General features: G+C 37.5%; 1 protein-coding gene across 2 annotated transcripts in view; it reads right to left on the bottom strand.

Moving 5' to 3' along the window:
• PLA2G4A (phospholipase A2 group IVA) overlaps positions 1-16,972 on the bottom strand; it is a 163,775-nt gene that overhangs the window by 77,722 nt on the left and 69,081 nt on the right. For both annotated transcript variants that reach the window (XM_005690990.2, XM_018060732.1), the window contains 3 exons: positions 15,276-15,424; positions 14,387-14,500; positions 2,271-2,308 (listed from right to left, as the gene is read on the bottom strand). In XM_005690990.2, the coding sequence (XP_005691047.1) occupies positions 2,271-2,308; positions 14,387-14,500; positions 15,276-15,424 (301 nt within the window). The remainder of the gene's footprint in view (positions 1-2,270; positions 2,309-14,386; positions 14,501-15,275; positions 15,425-16,972) is intronic.

The following is a 16,972-nucleotide window of genomic DNA, read 5'->3' as shown; positions in this document are numbered from 1 at the left end:
TATACATCATCCAGTTCCCACAAGCCCTTGTAACTACACTGATACGTTCTCACTTCTTCCCTCAAGCCGTTTCCTAGGAGGGGATCTGAAATGAAATTATAAAACGATGCCACTGTATCTTATCACAGAAACATCCAAGGGACACTCCTCAGTTTTATCTCTTCTTCTGTTCCTCACAGGTAACCACTACTTTAAACTTGCTCTTTCTTTTTCTGATGTACTTATTTATAATTTTACATTGTACATTTAGGTCTAAATAATATAGAGTCATTTTATAGGTTTTTAATATTTTGTGTAAATGCTATCAACCAGATGTATTCAGCAAATCACTTTCTCCATTGAACTTTTTTTGAGGATTCATTTGTGTTTATAATTAGAATTAATTCAAATATCTTTACTACTCTGAGGCATTTTCATTATGTGATTATTACACAATTTATGTATCCATAAGTATTGGTGTTATGTCCATTTTTTAAACTACTATAAGCGGTATTACCACAAACATGTGGAAAAGTTTCTGGTAAGACATGCTCTTTAGAAAGAACATCTCATTAAATTGTCACAACAGATATACTTATAAAGTACTTTTATTTTACAAATAAGTAAAAAAGTGATTAGAAATATTTCAGCCATTAGCAAAATTAGCAAGCAGATACTTAAATCCAGGACTTCTCATTCTACAACTCATGTTCCTTGTAACATACTATACTGATCATTATTTTACATTAAGCACAAGAAGCATGATTTTTTAAAGATCTACAAATAAAGCAATGAACATAGATGTTTAGAAGATATCAGTATGAAAATCTGTAAAAGAAAATTCAAAACATTTTGAATACTTTGGCAAATATAGTAACAGAGGTATGGTTCATATCTTCTGTACCATCTTTAAGCTCTCTAATTCATTTCTTTCCTGATTTTATTTTTTATTTAATTGAAGACATTCCATAAAAATTGAATTTTTCTTTAAAGAGCATTTCATTTTAGAATCAAGACAAATTAACACGTAAAACTAGAGTTTAATTAAACTTTCAGTTCAGTTCAGTTCAGTTCAGTTCAGTCGCTCAGTCGTGTCTGACTCTTTGCGACCCCATGAATCGCAGCACGCCAGGCCTCCCTGTCCATCACCATCTCCCGGAGACTCAACGACCATCGATCCACTATAGTAAATTGCTTCTAGACCTATGTATACTATTTAGCTGCGGTTTTTTTCCTACATTATTTTTGATAATTCTGCTTTGCTAAAGCTAATAGTGTATTAATTACACCAATGGAGACCATTTCCCATTAAAATGAATAGCATTACTTTCATAGTCAAGTAACAAAAATATTTCTAATCTCATGCCAAAATATATCACTTACAAGCGAGAATAGATATAATGAAAAATAACAGAAGTAAAAAAGCTGTCCTTTGATACATCCTGATTATTTACTGAAGGGCAGCAGTAACTTATGTAATAGTTTTCTAAGTTGAATCAACATTATCCAGGGATCAAAATAAGAAAAATATGTAAACCCAATGTCAATGTATCCATACTCATTCATTTAGCAAATTATACGATATAAAATGTTACACTAATTTTGTGGTGTCCATGTAAACAAAGTATGTATTAGTAACTTTGGTAAAAACCCACTTCAAAGAGATGCAGAGAGCTTGAAGAAAGCAGCATCTATTGACCTCAGTCTTAGATCAGAGATGAACTTATTCTCAAGGCAGGCCTGACTCCCCTAAGGCTCACCATTTGAAAATGAATAAATTGGATTTCCAACATTCATTATTGGAGGCCACTTTGAAAGCACAACACATATCGTGGAACTTCATCATTTGTTTTCCGGCTGATCTTTATGAACAAAGGCAGTCTCAATTTTCAGTGTTTCCTCTTACAGTTTTCTGTGTATGTTCACTTTCATGGTTTTAAATATCCATCTGAATCAACCATGAAAAATCAGCTTCAATAGCTGTATTTATTTCTATGGGAATATATATTTAACTTGATGGAGGGCCCTTTCTAAAGGCTCTTCTTCTGACAATTATGATTTAACCACTAAATTACTGGAAACTTAAGCAAAGAATATTAGTTTTGGGTTTTTTTTTTTTTTAATGCTGTAGCTATTAGGAGAGAGCTAAAGAAAAGCAAAGTACATTTAGTGTGCATTTTTGATACTCAAAGCTGTCAGAATTACTTCATATATTAAAAGCACAATTTTTAACAATTAAAATCTGTGGATCACTCACAATATTTTCTATCCAATGAAATAAATGCACTTACCAAACTTCAAGAGACATTTCCAGAATCATTTCAGTGACCTAGAACAGATAAATTAGTTAGTTAGGTCATAAAATGGATGTGTGTTATTTATAATGCAAACAAAGTCAAAATAATTTTTAAGTGACAGATGACTTTTAACCTAAAACTATAGTAAAAATAAAAGTACCATAGCTCTATTAAGATCCTAAATTACAGGTATGTTTCAATAAATAATTTTTGCTGTTTTTTTCATGAGATAGGCCTACTTTATAATCATTGTTTTCTCTTACTTTTTGGTTGTGCCATGGGGTATGTGGGATCACAGTTCCCTGAACAGGGATCCCACTGTAGGGCATGAACCCTCGTCCCTACAGTGGAAAGGCAGGGTCTTTACCACTGGACCACCAGAGAAGTCTTATATGTGATTTGAACAAGCATAAGAATTGCCTTGATAGAGTTGTTATCCTCTTTCATAAAAAAAAGCAGTGCATTTAAAAATCATTTTTCAAAAATCATGAAAATTTCCTAAGATTTAAAACTACAGAGATGTGTACCATTATTTAGGGGCTATCCCCAGGCCTCAAAATCAGGGGCCAAAGTTAAAGAAAACCTGGATGAAAAGTCACATTTGTGCATTTGTGACAAATCGCTGTAATAAACCAGAAACAGAATGCCTGTCCAAAGTGGACAGCAAGACCTAGGGGCCAGCCAACTGTGGTCAGTGTAAGAAACGTCTGAAATGTGATGTGGGGCTCAAGTTTTTATTTTTTCAATACTGTGTGAACCAACCAAACTTATGGGAGAACTCTATCCTTCCAACAGGCCAATTTTGGTTTAATGAAGAAAAGAATGATTAACATCCACAGAGAAAAGGGGTATTAAAAATGTCTTTCCAGAGACTATAAATATATTGTATAGAAAGACCTTCTCAATATTATGCCAGCCATTAGTGATAAACTATGTAACTTTAGATTGTTACAAGAACCAAATGAGAACATGTTTCAAAGTTTGCTGCACAATTGTAAGATGGTGCTATTATTTTTATTACATCAGTTATTTTAAGAAAATAGTTTGAATGAATGTGGTGAATACCTTCAAATAGAACAGAACTAGGATATGCCTCTTAACATGGGAAGAGGATATTTTTTGAGCCAGCATAAAATGCTGCAGATTATTGACTTTTTCTTTTTTTGGTTTCAGGAGATGGAATAAAACAAACTAGATGGAGCTTTCCAAATGTTAAAATAATCTCATGGATAATTCTCAGTACCGAATTTTATGAGTAAGAAAAAGGCATGGAAATTATCTGTATAAAAATTTGCCTCTCCCACTAGACTGTAAGCTCTGTCTTAAGTAGGTCTCTATTACAAGTTCATTGCAGTGTTTGGCATACAATACACAATCAATAAGTGTCTGTTGAATTACTGTGCATGTGTGCGTGGAAGAGGAGCATATAAGGCATCATTTCCTGTCAAGAAATATTTCACTGCTACTAGAGGAAAAAATCATAGGCTGGTCCCACCCACACAGCAGTTCTCATAAGGAATTCTATGAATATTCAGTATTACTTTGAAGTTGATAAAATAATCAAGAATCCCAGTACAAATGGAATTATTCATGCCTAGATAAATTATAGTTCAGTTTTAAGTCAAAAAGGTGATTGGCTTCTAAACAATTTGCGTAATTGCTGAGCATTCTATCAAGGAAAGCACCGCTCAGACCACAGTTCAGCACAGTTCCATTTCCACATTTCAAATGGAGTCGTTTCCAAAGAGGGGCTTGGAAAACATTTTACACTGAGTGAGGTTACTTTTTTGGATATTCAGTAAGAAAAACAAGTGGGTAAAACACGGTCCGCTTGTTAAAAAAAAAAAAAATGAAAACTGGTATTAAAATGAGACTAGATTTACTGTTTTTATCTACAAAAGGCAAAAGCCCCAAGAAAGAATGGAAATTAAAAGAACAAGATTACAATATGGAGTTTTCTAACTCATGGAAAAATTCTAAGTTGGAATGGGCTTCCCATTTCAATATGCCACCTCATGACAGAAAGTGGGAAAAAGCTGGCTTCTCAACTGGTAGCTCTCTAAGTATTTTACATTTAAAAACATCTGATGCCTGAATATATCTAATGCCTACTTGTCCCAACAATAATAAAAGGAAAATTAACTGCTATGTTTAGGGTTATATTTGTTTTCTCCATGAGAATGTCCCTTCTACATCCAAATGCAACATTTCTTGGCTAAGACACTCGTGATCCTAGACAGGCTGATAAGACTCTTTTAATGAAGGCAGGCGGAGAGAAGAGAAGACATGATTTTTCTGGAATTTGGAGTATTATAGAAGGTGCTGCCATGGTTCTTGTCACGTGGATTCGGGTCCTTACTTCCATCTGTTGCCCCAGAGGACCACCCACAACCTGGAGGAAATTTTAAATTCTCCTACTTGATGCTCTGTGTTCAGACATGCTATGAAGATGGACATTCACAATCTCTCTGCATCTTTCACCTGGAACATATCATTACAGATAAAACAGCCACAAAAATATGTACTTCCTGTGAGGCATTAAACAACTATTGAAAACTCCTTCCCACACATCGCATGAAGCAGTTCCGCATCACCCTCTTCCTGGTTGCTTGCATTATCAAGGCTATTAAAAGGAAAGGTGGTCAAATCTCCCTGGGCTCCTCAACCCCAAAATACACTTAGCCAGGACAATGAGAAGTCCACCTCTTCTAGGAATTACTAATATAAAAAGCAGGCTATACCCACTGCATGCTCTAGGGATAAACAACAATCTCTTCTGTGAATTTCACAGTGTAAAACAGTTTTAGATGCTTATAATAGAAGATATTCAGTTGGGGCAAGCAGGGGAGGGGAACTATAGGCGAGAAACTATTTTTCTAAAGCCATTTCAGACTTAAAAATAACTTTTAAAGTATCTAACCCACTAATTCTCCTGCAAACTTTCCAGGGTTATTTTGAAATAATAAAGTGAATAAAATAAGCACAGTGCCCAGGATTAAGAAAGTCCTTTAGAATTATTTCCAAAAGATGCACACAGTCAAATAAGTTGTAACTTGAAAATCTATCGTATTAGTAAAGAGCTCTTCAAATATGCCATGCCATCACTTATTATAACACTCCAGTATTTACAAACTTTACTTTCAATAAAACTGATTTTGAATTCTGATCCCTCCTAAGTCAATCTACCCATTCCCCACCTTGTTAGAAACAAAGAGCAGCTTATCACCATGTTGACTCAATAATCGTTACATCTTTCAGGAGAATTACATGATATTTTCTACTTTATCTGCATTTACCTGACCTATGCAAGATAACAAAAAAATTATATCAACAAATAAGGGTCATTTTTACAAAGAACCATGTCTACATAAACTGTAACTTCATCCTATGAAAAAGGAATCGGATGTGGATGTAGAAAAGTAGGCAATCCAGGTATAGAGGGGAAATTATAATATCACCAATACAAGTCACATCTAAATAAATTTTGCATGTTTAAAATTGAATGATATGCTGCTAAAATCATCTTTTTAAATACATATGACTATTTGATATCACTGCAAACTAACATTTTTTTAATTGAGATGTAATTCCATATACCATTATATTAGTTTCAGGTACATAACAATGATTTGGTGTCTGTATATATTGCAGTAGGATCACCACAGTAAGTCTTGCTAACAAATATAGCTTCTTAATAAAATTAAATTTGCATTCACTACCAGGAATCATATAATCTATCACCCAAGAATTCAGGGCAGTTGTACCCCCCAAAATATCCCAGGCAGTCTTAAAAGATTTGAAAGACAAAAAAATACACTATTATTTCTGTAGCCATGTTTCACTTTATCACAGTTTTCCTGTTTACATTTGACAACAGTCTCTTTTTCCATAAAGTCCCTTTTTTTTAAAAACATGGAGATTGGAAATTCAGAAAGAACTGTGTAATCATCAGCTATCATATAATAAATCAGACTTCTTATAGCACTACTATGAAACCAAAATACTACCTCTTTTTCGAATGGGAATGTCTCATGCTCTTAAGTTTTTCTCTTTTTTAAACTTCATTTACTTTCATTATGCTCATCTGAGCACTTTCCAGGTTTCCTGTATTTCCCACATTCATTTATCCATTCCTTCAAAAATGAAAGTATCTGATGCCTGTCAGGTCAGATAAGTAACTGAAAGTGTTACTTGATGGAGTTTGGGCCCAGAAGAGGACCCCCAGGATGCAAGAGCACTCTCAGATGCCCTGACGTTTAAAAGTTATAAATTGCAGAAGTATCAAAATAGATTCATGCAAGTTTTCATTGCTAGGACGCCAAAATACAAATGCGTTCTCTCATAAAGTCAGGAATTGTTTGACCTTTGTCTGAACTCTGCCCTGTGTTAATACAATGGCATTCACATCTTAGCTGAAGATCTTCCAAATTCCCACAAAATAATATATTTCTCTTGCTTTCCCTCCAAAGTCTGCTCTGTCTCACTCACTGTGCTAAATCATAGTCTTTGCCTTCACATATCAATACATAGTTTTCCAATGCAATCATTCTGACACTAACTCACCATCAAAACTACCTTTTCTTAATTTTGTCACTATCTTTTCTATAGGACTCTCTCATTCATTTTCAAGTCACAATCAGGAATGCACAATAACCAAAGGAAACATTCAGTCAAAGTTAAGATATCACAGAAACCATGAGATATGGCTATTTTAAAACAATAACACTAACTTCTAAATCAATATGTCCAATTGAAACACCATACAGCGGGAAATCCAAGACTACCTTCCTCAGAGTATTGGCCAAGATAAAGATTCATCTAGAGAATTAAAAAAGTGTAATTTTTACCCATCTAACTTCGAAACCTTGGCATGTTCATGATTTTCTTGAAGTGGGTGATTTTGCTTACACAAAACATATTAAACTCAGAAGAAACCTATCTTTCCACTTAAAAATTGGATACTGCAACAAATGTCACACTTGATATATTCAGTAATGGGTGACTAGAGCATTTTTGATTCTGAACTAGGTTAAAACAATGATCACTAAATGTACAGTCTCTACCTGTATATAAAGAAGTTCATTTCGGTCAGTAAGTAAAATCAGCAAGTGTAATAGTTAAGTCAGGTTCATGAAGCTCTTGACAAATACTTCAATCCAGCCAGTATAATTATAAAGAGAATATTTAATATTTATTTGGTGCTTAGTGAGCCAGGCACTGCTCTAAAACTTTCCATCTATTAACTCATTTACCCATAACCACAACCTTTAGAGGTAGGTACTACATACAACTCTGCTTCACAAATAGAAATGCATGGCTAAAAGAAAAAAAAATTTCATCCAACAACACACAGTGAATAAGTAGCCAAATCATGATTCCAACCCAGACGGCTGTCTGACTCTGAGCCTAGGGTCTGAAAAGCTGCACGTCTCACCAGTCTCACTCGCAAGACAACTCTGACTGTCTCCAAACTTATGATTCCAACAAGCACAGCCTAACCCAGATTTTATGAGTGGTAGCTGGGAAACAAAACTGTGGGCTCAAATTGGTTTTCTCCTCAAATAAAAAAAAAGAGAGAGAGAGAGCATTCTAAAATTGAATTGAATGATAAATCATAGCCTCAGGAAAAGCTGGAAAACTTCCTGCTTTCCAACTTCAGTTGATTCTCACTGTCACTGACCCATTCCATTCTCCATTTCCTGACACATTAAAGCTAATGCCACGTTTATTGTTTGCTCACGTCACCCTGTATTCCTCACATCTATACCTGCCACTTTCAACAGAGCTACTCTGTTAAAGCTGATGAACCTTCTTGTTCTCAATATCAAACATTCTGTATCTTTACCTACCAACTTTTGACTTAGTAATACTTCTGAGGAAAAAGCCAAATCCTGTTTGCTCTAAACTCCCCCATGACTTGGTCATAAACCTTCCATGACTCACTGATATCAGTAAGATAATACTCGAATTTCATCTTGAATTTGAGCCCTGCTAAGGTTTGATCTCCACGTACCTATTCTTCCTTCACACATGAACGCTCTGCCCACCCCGCCCCCTGACCTCCACCGGCACTCGTCTAGACGCCACTTCCTGAACATGCTTGTCCTTTCTAGTCCTGGAACTGTGAGCAAAGGCCCAGGGCTCTTCTCTCCACCAGAATGGCCTTCTGACCTTTCAGTGACCCAACCGCATCCTTCCCTGAAGAGCAAGCCCCCACCATTGACCCACAAGGGTCCACTGTGGCCACAGGCCCGTCCTCGTTTCCGGCCGGCCACCCTCCCTGCGACTCTGTGCTCCAGCCATGCTCTCCCTCTCGCTGTTCTCAACAAGTCAGGCAAACTTCTGCTTCAAGATCTTCCCACACCGAGCGCCTTCTGCCTTCAGATAGCATCACAGATGCTGTTCTTAGTCACAGTTTTGAAACTGCCTTTGCAACCCTCTTCACAGACATATGCCTACTCCCCTCTCCTCCTTCCTTGCTTTATTTAGCTCTCTATCCAACATAAGTATCCTTTACTTATTTATCTTACTAGGTATTGGGTTAGGCAAAAAGTTCATTTGGGTTTTCTGTACACTGTTATGGGACTAACCTAAACAAACTTTTTGGCCACTCCAATAGAATATGAGTTCCAGGAGGGGAAGGACTCCTGTTTGTTTGTGTATTGCTGAATAGGTAGTGCCTAAAGACTGTTCACACAGTAGGTGCTCCATTGTTATTTGCAAAATGTATAAATGGATGAATAATTCTCACTGTCTATATTGTCTACATGATTTATCTGGTACTTGCAATTATAATTCATAAATCCTGAACTCTAGTTGCTGATGTGCTGAAGTGTGCTTAGGGAGGAAACAGGCTGTTGTCTGTAGTCTGTTTTATTTTTTAATTAGAAATTTATTTATTTTTTAATTGAAGGATGTCCCATCCCTCTTGACCTGCAGTTTGTTTTCAAATGTATCAAGATGGAGACTTTCCTGGATGCTCAGTGGTTAGGACACCATAGCTTCACTGTAAGAGGCTGGATTTGATCCCCAGTCAGGGAACTAAGATCTCACAAGCCTTATTATAGCCACAAAATATATATATATACACATACATACATAAGTATGTATCAAGATGGTTTGATGGATGGACAGATAGAAAGATATGTGAAAAGCAAATAGAATAAAATGTTAATTGTAGAATCTAGGTAGCATTTATATGGGTATCCAATGTAAAAATATTTCAACATTGCATATGCTTGAAAATTTTGATAAGAAAATTTGAAGAAAACAACAATACCTTTGAAAGGCCTTTTTTGGCCATATAAACTCCATTGCCCACCAACTGTTCTCTATCACACCCCTCTATTTTATTTTCCCCATAGCATTTATCACTGGCTGATGTTATGTTCATTATCCTTTTGCTTCTTGGTGCCTATTTACTTTCCCCATCAACATGCAAGCTCCCTGGGAACCATCATCCACCATGTCCTTTGCTGTCTGCCCATCACCTGGAATATTCCCTGGAACACATTCAGTGTTGAATAAGTCAATCAATGAATAGATGCGTCATGAGACTACTTATTCTATTACTTATCAGCCTATCATGAATGCGTACTCCTTCTCCGTACAGACTGTTAGTTCCTTGAAAATGAAACTTTTGATAGCTTTTCCTGATATTAAATAAAGTTTTAGGTACACTGTAAAGACTCAGATTCTCATATTAAAAAATAAGCTATGGCTAGGTAAATACTTTAAAGATGCATTAAAAAGATTTTTTTAGTTATTACATTATCATTTTCATTAGATATCATTATTACATTATCACTAGATTTTAATTATTACATTATCATTCTCCGTATCTGTAAATGGGAAGCACTGAAAACTTCTGGGTAAAAATAGTCAAATGATAAACAAGACATTCTTTCTAGTGCATAGAAATTCATGAATTAAAAACAAATAAGTTAATGGAGGGACTTTCCCTGGTGGTCCAGTGGTTGAGACTCGTTGCTTCCAATGCAGCAGGTGCAGGTTCCAGCCCTGGACTGGGAAGATTCCATATGCCTCAGAGCAACCAAGCCTACGTGCCACAACTCCTGAGGCCATGCTAGAGAGCCCACGCTCCTGGAGCCCGTGCTCAGCAACAAGAGAAGCCCCGACAATGAGAAGCCTGCACATCAGAATTAGAGACTAGCCCCTGCTCGCTGCAACTACAGAAAAGCTAGCTGGCAGCAACGAAGACCCAGAGCTGCCAAAAATAAAGAAATACATTTTAAGAAATAAATTAATTAATTTACAAAAGAGAACTCTCATTCAGATTGAAACTACAAAGGACTCAGTAATGGTGTAATGAAAAAAAACTTGCTTGGCCAACTGTTTTTTCAAGCACGTTAAAGAAAATAATTATATAAGCTACTCAAAATTCAGGAATGCAGAAAGTCTTTTTCAGAGCCCGCAGCCACACAACTGAGCGTAGGAAATGACAGGAGAGGTAATGCATGTTTTCCTACAGTTTCCTCTCTTAAAATCAATCTTTGAGTCACAGACTGAAGAGCAGGAAAAAACGTTCCATTTCGGAAAGGCCCATCGGGCTTACAAAGCCCTCAACAAGGGTCTGCTGAGAACCGACCTTAGTAACGTGCCTAGGTAATGTTAGCCTTTAACCACCTCTAACTCTCTGCCCACTGCCTACCAGCATGTACTTGCCAAGCTGTGTAGCTTGTCATGCCTCAGCTTGCTTTCTTTTTTTAAGACTCCATGCCTTGGCAGTTTCTACTAGAAACTAGAACGCTCATAACTGCTTCTCTGCCTACTGAAATTCAGCTCTTTACAAACATTTATATACTGCTTAATAGGCACGCACGCATGTATGAGGCACTAAGTATTACATGTACGGATGGATAATCTATGTGAAGGAAAGTGAAGTCGCTCAGTCATGTCTGACCCTTCGTGACCCCACGGACTGCAGCCTCCCAGGCTCTTCCATCCAGGGGATTTTCCAGGCAAGAGTACTGGAGTGGGGTGCCATTTCCTTCTCCAGGGGATCTTCCAGACTCAGAGACTGAACCCGGGTCTCCTGCATTACAGGTGGACACTTTACCCTCTAAGCCCCAGGGAATCTATCTGAGTAGTATATATATTTCTATAATCAATTATTGTTATATATTTTATATGTGTGCTTCCCAGGTGGCTCTAGTGGTAAATAATCTGCCTGACAATGCAGGAGATACAAGAAACATGGGTTCAGTACCTGGGTTGGGCAGATCCCCTGGAGTAAGAAATGGCACCCCACTCCAGTATTCTTGCCAGTAAAATTCCATGGGCAAAGGAGCCTGGTGGGCTACAGTCCATGGGGCCTCAAAGAGTTGGACACGACTGAGCACATTTTATATGTAATGTTATATACTTAATGTGTAAACTAATATATAATCATATTTCATAAAAAATTATATAAATATAAGTAATTCTCAAAATTCTCCAAGCCAGGCTTCAGCAGTACATGAACCATGAACTTCCAGATGTTCAAGCAGGTTTTAGAAAAGGCAGAGGAACCAGAGATCAAATTGCCAACATCTGCTGGATCATGAAAAAGCAAGAGAGTTCCAAAAAAATATCTATTTCTGCTTTATTGACTATGCCAAAGCCTTTGATTGTGTGGATCACAATAAACTGTGGGAAATTCTGAAAGAGATGGAATTCCAGACCATCTGACCTGTCTCTTAAGAAACCCGCATGCAGGTCAGGAAGCAACAGTTAGAACTGGACATGAAACAACAGACTGGTTCCAAAGAGGAAAAGGAATACGTCAAGGCTGTATATTGTCACCCTGCTTATATAACTTATATGCAGAGTACATCATGAGAAACGCTGGGCTGGAAGAAACGCAAGCTGGAATCAAGATTGCCAGGAGAAATATCAATAACCTCAGATATGCCGACGACACCATCCTTATGGCAGAAAGTGAAGAGGAACTAAAAAGCCTCTTGATGAAAGTGAAGGAGGAGAGTGAAAAAGTTGGCTTAAAGCTCAACATTCAGAAAACGAAGATCATGGCATCTGGTCTCATCACTTCATGGCAAGTAGATGGGGAAACAGTGGAAACAGAGTCAGACTTTATTTTGGGGGGATCCAAAATCACTGTAGATGGTGATTGCAGCCAATTAAAAGATGGTTACTCTTTGGAAGGAAAGTTATGACGAACCTGGATAGCATATTTAAAAGCAGAGACATTACTTTGCCAACAAAGGTCCGTCTACTTAAGGCTACGGTTTTTCCATTAGTCATGTATGGATATGAGAGTTGGATGGTGAAGAAAGCTGAGCACCAAAGAACTGATGCTTTTGAACTGTGGTGTTGGAGAAGACTCTTGAGACTCCCTTGGACTGCAACAAGATCCAACCAGTCCATCCTAAAGGAGATCAGTCCTGGGTGTTCACTGGAAGGACTGATGATGAAGCTGAAACTCCAGTACTTTGGCCACCTCGTGTGAAGAGTTGACTCATTGGAAAAGACACTGATGCTGGGAGGGATTGGAGGCAGGAGGAGAAGAGGACGACAGAGGATGAGATGGCTGGATGGCATCATCGATTCAATGGACATGAGTTTGAGTGAACTCCAGGAATTGGTGATGGACAGGGAGGCCTGGCGTGCTGTGATTCATGTGGTTGCAAAGAGTCGGACACGACTGAGCGACTGAACTGAACTGAACTGAATAATTATATCAGAATATATTTAAATGTAATATGCATTACATATAAATTATATAGATATATATAAATAGAATTAACTCATTTAGTCATAGTGATTTTCCTATGAGATATTATCTCCACTTTGCATGCTCAGTCATTCAGTCATGTCCAACTCTTTGAGACCCCATGGACTGTAGCCCACCATGCTCCTCTGAGCATCGAATTTTCCAGGCAAGAATACTGGAATGGGTTGCCATTTCCACCTCAAGGGATCTCCACTTCACAGGTGAGTAAATCCAGATTCAGAGAAGCTAAGTGATTTTGCCAGGATGAAACAAATGGTAAGAAACAAAGGTAGGATTTAAACACCAAACAACCCGGCTTCAAATGACAAAGTGTTAACAGCTATGTTCACTGTTTGACCTGCTCAAAATCACCTACTGATACGGATCCACACCTGGCCTCCTCTCATAACACAATCTTTCTTTATTCTGTCTTCCCATTGCACCCTGTATATGCCTCATTGATACTTAATCTTGCTATGTGGTGGTTTCTTTTCATCACATCTATCTCTCTATATCCATTTGCTTTCCCAACCTCTACCTCACCTCCGCCCCAGATGAAGATAATTGAGGGAAAAACTTCCTATATCTTATTCTTCTTTAGAAGCCTTGAGCACAACACAATGATGGGTAGACTCCAGTAAACATTTGAAAGAAGAATGAATGAAATAACTTTAAAATGTGGCCAGTATATCTCTTGGCACTGGACAGAAAATATATAGAAGACATGCTTCCTGTAGCAGCTAAAGGGATAAGTGGGGAGTGCGTGACTGCAGTGTGCATAAGGCACCAGGATTCCTCTGATTACATGAACTGGTCAGGTAGTCCTCAGGGCTTAAGTCATTTCTTAGGCATGCATGACCACTATTCTAAATTTCTGGCCTACAGGATTTTAGTTTGCAGAGGTTAAAAGATTCAGTCCCAATGAACAACATGTAATTATCATGGAGGTTCATGAAGAAAGAGATAATTCAGGATGGTAACTGTTAGGAAAGGAGGTAAGATTAAGGGATATGTACATTTAGGTGAGAGGAGAGAGATTTGGGAAATCATTTGAAGGGACAAAAACACCGAGCTGCACCCAACAAGAATATATTAATGCATTGACAAGCTTTCTGAATCCTGGTCTACCAGTTGCTTACATTTCTCATTGTAAAATACTAGTTTCCTGTAAAAAGACTCTAATGTTTGCTCAGTGTAAATAATTTTTCTAAAGTTTTATTATTCTTAAAAAAACTATTGAAATCTGAGAAATGCAGCACACCTAAGGAAAAAAGGAAGGAAGGAAGGGAAGGATTTCCAAACATTAAACTCCAACTTTCCAGATTAACTAGATTTTATCCGACACAAGGTTGAAAAATAATTCTGTTGTGTTGCTTACTTGATTGAAAATAAAAGGAACCTGTTTCTTCTCTCCAACTTTCATAGAAGATATGGGAAACGTTGTCGTCCCAAGAGTTTCATCCATAACATAGTTGGCATCCATTAACGTGATCTGTAGAGAGAAAAAATAGAGCACAGATATCAAATTTTTCTGGGATCTTTGGAAATTATATCTAAAATCTCCACCACACTTTAAAAAAAATGAAAAACTTGATGTAATATTTAATAGTCATTTGAAATTCTAAATATTCTACTAGTAATACTTTGTCTTTTTTGAGTTTCTAACATAATCATTCATTTTTTCACTCTTGTGATTGACCTATTTATTATCACATTTTGAAAAATGAAATTTCTCCCCTCTCAGAGGAAATGTTATCTTGGAATATGAGAAAGAAGTTAATGTAGAAAACTCATGTAACTGTTGGAAAAGATTTATGTGAACTTATTTTAAAGCTAACTATTTCAAATTTAAGAAAATTAACTTATTTTGACGTCCTAATCGGCAATACTTTATCCTTTGTACTTGGATCCTCCCTTTTTTAAAACAGAAAGAATATTTTCTCCAAAGTGCAATTGATTGGCATGGTTTAGTCACTAAATCATGTCTGACTCTTATGACCCCATGGACTGTAGCAAAGTACATGGTGAGGATTAAAGACTCTAGCCCCTCATAACTTCTGCATTTGGACACTCACATAGCTTGATGTGTGGCAGCTAGAAGCTCATCTACCATATACTGCACAGCTGTACTCCAGCCACCTAACTGAGAAGAATGAAGGCAGTGAGAGGGAAAATTTGATGCGTTCAAGCTCAACTTGAAGATAACCACCCCCCTCAGTGACTCACTTGACCCCCATTGACCCACTATCCCCTGATGACTCACTTACCTCTAAAACATTTTCCTGATTAGGATCCAAAATAAATTCAAAGGTCTCATTCCACACAGGGTTTATGTCATTATTGAAGTGTCTTGTTCTCTTCCTGCTGTCAGGGGTTGAAGAGATGAAAAGTTCCACATAGGGGTCTGGAGTGTCAACTGTAGACATTAAACACAAGTGAGAAGGAAGCAAAAATGTGATTAAATTCTGATTTGTTTTTATTGACATGTGTTATCAGGTTATTTTCAATGCATCTACAATTACATATTTGAAATGTCTGAGACCAAATGATATATAATGGAAGAACATTGTAGGTTATATGCTTTCTACATATTATGCTCTTGTACTTCCTAACAGGCCGTTGAGAGGGAATCATTTATTAGGTGACCTATTCAGAATTCCTCTCTCTGCCTAGAGGGCATGGTCACTGCAATCAACATTTCAGTCCAACTACAGACAATGATAACAATCTCATCTAGCTAACCACAACATAACCTCTATCCTAGGACTACAATGATGACAAGATTATGAGCTCAGGATCATCATGATTGTTTGTATTAGAAAAATTACCCAACTATGTTATTTGCCAAACCAAATAATGAAAACCAATGTGACATAAATACTGTTTAAGGTTACAAGGCTGCCTTGGATGGTTGTACAGGTTGTACACTGAAAAACTCTAAGGGGAGGCATTTGCAATAGTAGTCAATACATATTTCTGTATTTATTATGGTACTCAATCGGATGGAAGTGAGTATATCAAGGAAGTGACAGCTTTTTCAGTTGCATGTAAAGACCCACTGAGTCAGGACATGATATGGTTACCATTTTAAACTGAGAGAAATGACTGCAATGAACTGTTTAAATTTCCTCCCTCTCTATATATATATTTCATAGCAAGGAAACGGACCCTGTGTGTGGAAATATTGATAACTGTCTCTTGAGTGGCTCCTCTGAATCCTCATCTTACACTACTGCACTTTTCTTACAAGACTGTGAACAACGTGAGGTTAGGAACTCCTCTTTGTATCTTCAGAATCTAACAACTATTACAATATTTAAGGTCCCGAAGAAAAGTTATGACCAACCTAGATAGCATATTCAAAAGCAGAGACATTACTTTGCCGACTAAGGTCTGCCTAGTCAAGGCTATGGTTTTTCCTGTGGTCATGTATGGATGTGAGAGTTGGACTGTGAAGAAGGCTGAGTGCCAAAGAATTGATGCTTTTGAACTGTGGTGTTGGAGAAGACTCTTGAGAGTCCCTTGCACTGCAAGGAGATCCAACCAGTCCATTCTGAAGGAGATCAACCCTGGGATTTCTTTGGAAGGAATGATGCTAAAGCTGAAGCTCCAGTACTTTGGCCACCTCATGCGAAGAGTTGACTCATTGGAAAAGACTCTGATGCTGGGAGGGATTGGGGGCAGGAGGAGAAGGGGACGACCGAGGATGAGATGGCATCACGGACTCAATGGATGTGAGTCTGAGTGAACTGCGGGAGATGGTGATGGACAGGGAGGCCTGGTGTGCTGCGATTCATGGGGTCGCAAAGAGTCAGACACGACTGAGTGACTGAACTGAACTGAACTGAAGGACTCAACTTTTCTCTTTAACACATCCTTTCCTGTGTGGCCATTATAACTCATAACCATGAAAATCAGCCATTGAGTGATGACTGACAGGATTTCTGCTGAGCACTTCACACGC

This window comes from Capra hircus, chromosome 16 (genome assembly GCF_001704415.2).
Source record: "Capra hircus breed San Clemente chromosome 16, ASM170441v1, whole genome shotgun sequence".
Taxonomy (NCBI): Eukaryota; Metazoa; Chordata; class Mammalia; order Artiodactyla; family Bovidae; genus Capra; species Capra hircus.
The sequence above is the reverse complement of the archived record's forward strand: the minus strand, read 5'-3'. Positions and strand labels throughout refer to the sequence as shown.